At 46.4% G+C, this 8,770-nt stretch overlaps 1 protein-coding gene across 1 annotated transcript in view; it reads left to right on the top strand.

The window, feature by feature from the left end:
- The first annotated feature begins 101 nt into the window (after positions 1 to 101).
- Positions 102 to 8,770, top strand: part of CYFIP1 (cytoplasmic FMR1 interacting protein 1) — a 90,695-nt gene continuing 82,026 nt past the window's right edge. Inside the window, exons 1-6 of the mRNA XM_030889070.2 lie at positions 102 to 187; positions 1,014 to 1,091; positions 1,485 to 1,586; positions 2,358 to 2,539; positions 7,625 to 7,721; positions 7,801 to 7,929. Coding sequence (XP_030744930.1) covers positions 185 to 187; positions 1,014 to 1,091; positions 1,485 to 1,586; positions 2,358 to 2,539; positions 7,625 to 7,721; positions 7,801 to 7,929 — 591 coding nt within the window. The 5' untranslated portion in view covers positions 102 to 184. The remainder of the gene's footprint in view (positions 188 to 1,013; positions 1,092 to 1,484; positions 1,587 to 2,357; positions 2,540 to 7,624; positions 7,722 to 7,800; positions 7,930 to 8,770) is intronic.

Raw genomic sequence — 8,770 nt, 5'->3', positions numbered from 1 at the left:
CCCTTCCCCCTCCCCTTCCCTCGCCCCACCCCACACACAGCTGCTGGGGCTGAGGGCAGCAACTCTAATGTCTACATGCCTTTTCTCTTTCTTTTAGCCAAATTTCAACACTAACTTTGAAGACCGAAATGCATTTGTCACTGGTATTGCAAGATACATTGAGCAGGCCACCGTCCATTCTAGCATGGTAATTTGTCCAAACCCCTGTGTCCCCGGAGGGTGGCGTGGCTGAAGAACAAAGGGGATTTCCGTGGTATTCTCCTGGTGTCATATGTTGTGAGGAAAAGAGTTTACTTGGTTTAGTTTTTCTCAGTATGAAAACTTTGCAGTAAACCACTTTTTAAATATTTCATTATTTCCTTCGGCCAGATTTATAGAAGCAAAATTGGAGCGCCAAAGGTTGTGAGCATTTGAAAGTCTATTTTAGTTCTTAAGGGAATCTATTTAGAAGTATCTTAAAAGCATGATCAATTCACAGTTGACATGTTAGCAAGTGTCTGTGTGATTTTCACCAAGGGAAACTCATGAAGGAAAGACCTTGCAAAAGTCCCATCATTACTCTCCCTGTGGATAGGGTTCCTATAAGTTCTCCAGAAGTGTTTCTAACTTTTCTTTGAACATTAAAGGCAACAGGCTGGCCTTTTGGGTCCTTGCTGTGAGTCCTGGTTCAGGGCCTGGAGGGCTCTCTCTGCATGGCACCCATGCTCGGGCTACAGCTACCAGCAGGTTGTCGAGATTGACTGTGGTGTGTGGTGTGTGTGGGGTGCGAACGTGGCAGGCACCCCCTGCAAGGACAGTTTTGCCCTGCAGAGCCTGCTGCCCCGCCTACACTGCCACTGGCTTCCTTTGGCCGGGAAGTCTCTAAGCCTGCCCATCTCAATGGGACCGCTGGGAGAGCTGATGCCTCTTTTTCTAGATTTACACAACTTGACATTTTTTTAACATGATGATTGTCTGCTTCCCCTGGAGGCTTCCATCCATCTGCCTTTGATCTGCTCTGTGTTCCTTTGCAGAACGAGATGCTGGAGGAGGGCCAGGAGTATGCCGTGATGCTGTACACGTGGAGGAGCTGCTCCAGGGCCATCCCTCAGGTGCCCCCTGCTCCCACCCCGGCCTCCCATTGATACCCTCTTCCCACCTCTATCCCTCTTCTTGCCTTCAGCTGCATTCTCCCATCTCTGCTCTCCCTCCCCACCACATCTCTAACCTTCCCCCATCTCTATTCTCACTCTTCCCCACCCCATTCCATCGGCTTTCTTCTCCCCTCCCCACGTATGTCAACCTCCTCTCCCATGTCCGCCCCTCACCTCCACTCTCGCCACATCCATCTCCATTCTCCTCCCACTTAGACCCCCACTGCTGCTTCTGGCTCCTCTCTGCCTCCTTATTTGCTCTCCAGGCGGCTGCCTACTCGAGCAGAGCCACTTGTAGCTGTGTACAAGCTATTCTGACTCTTGGTGTCATGCTTATTTGCTTCCTCCTAGGTTAAATGCAACGAGCAGCCTAATCGAGTGGAGATTTATGAGAAAACTGTAGAGGTCCTTGAGCCAGAGGTCACAAAACTGATGAATTTTATGTACTTCCAGGTAAAAAGAACAAAAGAATCCCGAGATTCTTAGTGTCTGGGGCTGAGGTGTTCTGCCATGGTCCTCCCTGTGACTGTCCTCCTAAAAGGTTCAGCTCACGAAGGGAGCGCCCAGTCGTCGAGGTCTGGGACAGAAGGGAAGTGCTCCTGCAGTCACGGGTATCTGCCTTCGGGACAGGCACTTCCCTTTTCAGCTCGGGAGTGACTCGTTTCCCCCTTGACAGCTGCACTTGTAGCAGGGCCCACTGTAGAGTTTTGCCTTTCTGCCAACTTGCTCTTTGAATTTATCTTTTTCAGGTGTTTTTCTTCCCCACAGCCTCACGCTGCCTTGGCCTTGGTCAAGCCCATTGGTTAGACAAAGAATGACCACAGGGAAGGGACTTTGTGTCTGTGTAAAGAAGCGCTTTGAGAATATGTGAAGATTATCTTTGTCGACTATGTTAGCAAAACGTGAACATAGAATCTTATGAGATGACTCTTTTTTTTATAATGGCTATTAAGAGGGCAGAAAATCTCACCTTTGTTTCATTTCTAGAGTCAAATCATTGATTTTGATAGACACTTTGGTCAATGAAGTTCCATTCCTTTAGGGTTAGAAAATAAGTCATTATTGTTACAGAGCAGATGTGCCCGAACGCTACTCTCAATTGAGCCTGCTGAGCTCTCGATTTCTGGCAGCGCTGCGCAGGCAGCACCCTCCCTCCGGGTCGGCAGTCGGGCTGCTCTGGGTGGCCTGGCACCGAGGCACATGCTCTGCCTTCCTCTCTGCTAGAGAAACGCCATCGAGCGCTTCTGCGGGGAGGTGCGGCGCCTATGTCACGTGGAGAGGAGGAAGGATTTCGTGTCTGAGGCCTACCTGCTCACCCTGGGCAAGTTCATCAACATGTTTGCGGTGCTGGATGAGCTGAAGAACATGAAATGCAGCGTGAAGAACGACCACTCAGCGTACAAGAGGTGAGCCACCTGCACACAGACCAGCCCCGAGATGTCAGGCCGGAAGGTGTTTGTGGGGCAGAGGCTGTACCTTGTTTATGAGATGTGCTCCATGAGTTTATGGTAGGTGCTGCTGTTAGTTACTTTTCAGATCCGAGGACATCCTCTAAGTATGAGGAATGTGGAGTTTTGCTTGGGGCAACTCAAAAGCAATTCAGTCTTATTCAATAAAGAGACAAACGAGTTTAATCACGTAAGCAGAGTGGGAAACAGACCGTTTCAACCTTCCCTAAATGCCTTCCCAATGTGTCCGACCGAACAAAGAGTTATATGTGCTTCGTAAAAGTTAGCAGTCACGTATTTCCAAGGGCGGGGATGCTTTGCTTTGAAAGGAGCAAAGAAACCTCCTTAATTCCGATTCTAAGGTTTTTTAACAAAAGTTCCTGCTGTAGCTGTAAGTTTTATCTTTAGCCAGGGCACCAGATACCACCTCCTAGTCCTTTTTCAAGGCTGACCTCTTTTGGAATGCGATATGTCTGGAATGTTATCCTTAGTTCTTGGGCCTGGGGATTTTATTTTAATAAGTTTTTAATGCACCAAGTCAGGGGGTGATCTGCAAATCAAATTGGCTGGAGTGCAAGGAGACATGCCCTAGTAGGATGGATGGTGAGTGTGTGTGTGTACTCGGATACCTATAGAGGACTTCCTGGATGCTTAACACCTTAGAAAGGCAAAAACATACCAACATATAACCAGAGCTCCTACACAAATGCTCACTCAGCTCAGGGGCAGGATATGCTGCCAGCTTGAGCCATGAGTATTCGGGCAGTGGCCAAACTCTGAAGATCATCACTCATGAAGAAAGTAAAGGGTCATTCAAGAGGCAGGAAAGAAAGCAAAGATCAAAGCGGATGTTAGAAGAGATGCTGACTCTTGCTCTGAATTGAAGAGTAGTGAAGGCAAGTAGGAGAAATGATGAAAAACATACTTCAAAGGGCAGCTCCAGAAGACAAAATAAAATATTATAATGAAATGTGCAAAGATCTAGAGTTAGAAAACCAAAAACGGAAGAACAAGCTCAGCAGATCTTAAGCTGAAATAACTAAATATAACATTCGAGCCTGGAATTGCAATAGTGAAAGATTCTCTGGGCAAAAAAAAAAAGGAAGAATGCAGGAAACATCAAAAGAAGATGGAAAGAATACACAGTCACTGTACCAAAAAGAACCAGTTGACAGTCATTTCAAGAGGTAGCATATGATCAAGAACCAATGGTGTTGAAGGAAGAAGTTCAAGCTGCTCTGAAAGCATTGGCCAAAAACAAGGCTGTAGGAATTGATGGAATACTAATGGAAATGTTTCAACAAGCTGATGAAGCCCTGCAGTACCCACTGGTCTATGTCAGGAAATTTGGAAGACAGCTACTTAGCCAGTTGACTGGAAGAGATCCAAGTTTGTACCCATTCCAAAGAAAGGTGATCTAGCAAAATGGTCAAATTACAGAGCATTATTATTAATATCACTTGGAAGTAAAATTTTGCTGAATATCATCTAACAGCAGTTGCAACAGTACATTAACAGGGTGTTGCGAATGGTTTAGGCTTGATTCAGAAGAGGATGTGGAACAAGGGATATCACTGCAGATGTCAGATGGACTTTGGCTCAAAGCAGAGAATACCAGAGTTTACTTGTATTTTATTGACTGTGCAAAGGCATTTGACTATGTGGATCACAACAAATTATGGATAGCCTTGAGAAGTATGTGAATTCTAGAACACCTAATTGTGCTCCTGTGGAACTTGTACGTGGATCAAAAGGCAGTTGTACAAACAGAACAAGAGATTACTGCATAGTTTAAAATCAGGAAAGGTGTGTGACAGGTTCGTATCCACTTGCCATACTGATTCAGTCTGTGTGCTGAGCAAATAACCAGAGAAGCTGGGTACCAGGAAGGAGAATGAGGCATCAGGTTTGTGACATGCAGAAGGCACCTCCTTGCTTGACAAAGGTGAGGTGGACTTGAAGCACCTGCTGATGCAGCTCAAGGATCGCAACCTTCAGTATGAATGACAACTCAATGTAAAGAAAGCCAAAATTTCACCACTGGACCAATAGATAACATCTTAGAAAAACAGAGAAAAGATTGAAGTTGTCAAATACTTCATTTTGTTTGGATCCATAATCGGTGCTCCTGGACGCAGCATTTAGGAAATCAAGGGACACATTGCAGTGGGTAAATCTGCTACAAAGTTAGGAGGTGACTGAAGCCCTGGTATTTTCAATGACCCCATATGCATGTACAATAAGGAAGGAAGGCAAGAAGAGTCAATGTATTTGAATTATGATGCTGGTGAAGACTATTAAACGTACCAGGAACTATCCCAAAGTACCAAGAAACCTGTCTTAGAAAAAGTACACCCAGATTGCTCCTTCGATGCCAGGATGGTGAGACTCGGCCCCACGTACTTTGCACATGTTATCAGATGCACCAGTCCCTGGAAAAGGACATCGCGTGGCAGACGCTGACAGGGTAGACTGAAACCAGGGCTGCAACAGTGGGTCAACCACAACAGCAGTTGTCAGGGTGGTGCGGGGCAGCGTGGTGTGTCAGTCTGTCGCATACAGGCTTGCAGTGAGTCAGTTGATGGCGCCTAACCTGAGCAACAGCCAACGTTAGCCAGCAGTTTTTATGAAGACATTCTTATTTGTTTGGACAAGACCTGAAAGAAGTGCAACGAAATAACATGCAGCAGATGAGACACTGTGGCACCCATGCCTGCGAGTCAGTCAACAAGAAATAATTTTGTTCATCTACTGAAGGGCATGCGCTCTTCTAGATCTGGGAATATGAAAAATATAACCTTAGACCCTTTATTCTAATACCTATTGTAAGGATATTTAGTCTTCAACAGCAAGGTGCTATTGGTTAGGCACTGGGCATCATTAGGACAATTAGGTGCTGTTAGCGGGCTGTGGGTTAGGGGTCGGGGTATGCAAGGTTGGCACTTCAAACCCACCTACCACCTCTGTTGAAGAAAGATGAGGCGGTCTGCTCCCATAAAGATTTTGGTTTGAAAAATGAGGACCTAATGTCGGGGGTTTAAGTGGAGAGAAAATGTTTTGAGAATGATGTACAAATGCGCTTTACACAATTGATGTGTGTATGGATTGCGATAACAGTTGTATGAGCCCCTAATAAAATGTTAAAAAAAAAAAAAGATTTTGGTTCAGAGACCCCGTATAGTTCGATACGAGTCAGAATGGACTTGGTGGGCAGTGGACTCATCAGAGCCACCCCTGGCGGCGTCTCTGGGCCTGGTCGAGTAAGCAGCCAGGGGAGCGCAGCAGCGGTAGCCGCGCTTCTCCAGTTCCAGTGTGTGGAGCAGTCTGGAGACGAGGCAGCTCTCTGGAAGGCCCTGTGAGGTCCAGGCTCCCCTTTAGAGTTTGCTGGTACTATCACTCTCAGATCTGAGCACCACAGAGGAGGCCTGTGCTTGCCCCATAGCTTTCCTCATTGCCTCTTTCTGGAACCTCAATTTGAACCCTTGTTGGGGTATCATTCTGGACAATGATCCCCACTTGTCCCAAGCCTCATACCCCTGCTTCTGATTGGGCCCCGCTGGTAGCACAGCTTCTCCTGAATGCAAATGCCAAGTTAACCAGTATGGTGATGGCAAGGCTTGCAGAAGAGAAGAGACACCATCCTTGACCCTGCCCTGGCAGCCATGATTATTTAGATAAATAAAAAAGTCCAGTCGGCACATTTAAAATGACAAGGAGTCCTACTCTATCGTTGAATAGTAGGCTTCACAGGTACATCCGGGGCACTGGTGGGATAGAAAGTGAACTATTGAGCTGCGAGCAACACAGCAATCCCGCCAGCCACTGCCGGGGTGGACGATGGGGCACTCTGCTCCCGCCAAGATTTACATTCATTGAAATGTAAATCCTGGGGAGTAGTTCTCTCTGTCCTGTCCTTAGGGTCACTACATTTAAGTTTCTTTTTCTTTTTCCTGAAAAGACGTAGTGTAGCTGGTCTGTACTTAATGCAGTGACTCCACAGTTATGCTCTACTGTCCTATTGAGTTGCTTCATGGTCCACAATAACTGCAGCAGTTCCAGCTACAATAATATCTGCATGCCATTCAACTGGTGAGAAGGATCTCATCTCCTCTGAATAGACCTTTTAGTGCCATACCATGTTTTACCTAATATCTCAAGCCTAGTCCGTAGTTTGTCGCCCACAGCTGGCTTCAAGCAAATACAGTTTCTTAGCTGGCACATTACCGTTACATGTAAATTTTGGATTTCTTACTATAAATGAAAGGGAGGAGTAAGTTAGGTAGCCTGTCAGGCTTTGCCTTGAGACTTTATTAAATAATCATCGGGATTCTAGATTGCACAGGCACAATGGCATGTAGAGTTTCCACTGAACTTTGTGGGGCAACCTGGCAAGCCCAGAGTCTTCACACCCAGCTCCTCATCTTCCAGGGCTGCACACACTCCTCACTGCCTGGCCCTTGCTTTCTCGTGGACTTTGGTACCCAGGTGCTTTCACCTCCATGGTCTCTGAATATCATCCCATCAATCCCTTGGGTATTTGTATATAACACTGTGTCTCAACCTCTGGGTCGCAACCCCTTTGGTGGGGGTCGAACGACCCTTTCACAGGGTCGCCCGATTCATAACAGTAGCAAAATTACAGTGATGAAGTAGCAACAAAAATCATTTTATGGTTGGGGGGGTCACCACAACATGAGGGACTGTATTAAAGTGTCACGGCATTAGGAAGGTTGAGAACCACTGGTATATAGAGACAATAACTAGAGATTAGGAATGCTCAAGGTGGTTTGCTTTTGAATGACCTACAAGCTGGTGTTGAAAACCTGTCGTCCGCGAGGCAGTATCTTCAGGGACATGTCTTCTGCTCAGAACCCTGGCCTACAGAAACTTGAGAAAGCTAAAATTCGAATTAGTCTCTTGAGATTGACATTCCTGCAGATAACGAGAGAGAATAGCATAATCCTCATTTTCCCAAGTTGATTTTTTTTAATCGTGAAGTAGATTGCTGCATTTGGGGATTAACTCTGCTCCTTGCTTTCACAGGGCTGCTCAGTTTTTACGGAAGATGGCAGATCCACAGTCCATCCAGGAATCACAGAATCTGTCCATGTTTCTAGCCAATCACAACAAGATCACACAGGTAAGGCCTTAGCCACATTGCCCCAATCAGCGCTTGCAGGCCAGGTGGTTAATGGGCATGTTGTGGCTTTGTGTTTCAGTCTCTACAGCAGCAGCTTGAAGTGATCGCTGGCTATGAAGAACTCCTTGCAGACATTGTCAACTTATGTGTGGATTACTATGAGAATAAAATGTACTTGACCCCCAGTGAGAAACACATGCTCCTCAAGGTACGTGTGGAGAGCAGCATGTACTGCCATTGACCTGATAGTACATGCTTTGTTTAGAATCCTCTCACCCACCTTTCCTTTATTTTTGTGCTTGCACCGTGTGGGTTCAGCATCTCCAGCTCTCCCCAGCCTCCCCCAAATGACCACCAATGCAGCCTTCACTTAGCACCGAGGCTGTAGAATGACACCTTGTTCTGGAGATGGTGCTGTGCTTTGGGGGGCAGCGGTCCTGGGGCGCCGAGTGTCATCAAGCTTCCTTCCAGTGCAGAGGTGCTCCAGGATTTTCCTTTTAAGGATGCAACTCCTGGGATGAAATATTCTGAAGCTGACTTGTTGCCCAAGATAAGGCTGTTCACCATGTTCTTTTGCATTGTTCCATTTCAAACTTCGGGGAGTTTATAGCTATGTAGTTTATTGGAAAGATGAGAAGGACATTCTGTCATTCCCTTTGTAGAGGGCAGTCTTGTGGATACCTTTGCTGGTGTCCCCACTGGCTCATACTGTGTGCAGGTGTAGGCCCAGCAGCAAGACCTCTGGCCTCCTGCTTGGTGATGGGGTGGAGGTGGGGGTGGGGATGGAGATTGGAAGAATACCAAATAACAATCAGGGCTGGAGTAGCTCTCCTGTGAGGGCAGAGGTGTCCGTGTGTGCTGTCCCAGGCAGGAACCACAGGCCACAGGTAATTGTATAGCTCCTAATGTGGCACAAGTGCCATATTCAAGAGTTTATCTAAGATGTACTTAAAATAGTCTTATATGACTATTGTATAATTCTAGAATTTCTCTGTTACTTGGGTAGGCCAAAGGATTTGCTTTTTCGTTTTTAACAGCTGGCCTGCATA

This window comes from Echinops telfairi, unplaced genomic scaffold (assembly GCF_000313985.2).
Source record: "Echinops telfairi isolate 266 unplaced genomic scaffold, ASM31398v2 ScPeMD7_7475;HRSCAF=8513, whole genome shotgun sequence".
In the NCBI taxonomy this organism is placed as follows: Eukaryota; Metazoa; Chordata; class Mammalia; order Afrosoricida; family Tenrecidae; genus Echinops; species Echinops telfairi.
The sequence above is the reverse complement of the archived record's forward strand: the minus strand, read 5'-3'. Positions and strand labels throughout refer to the sequence as shown.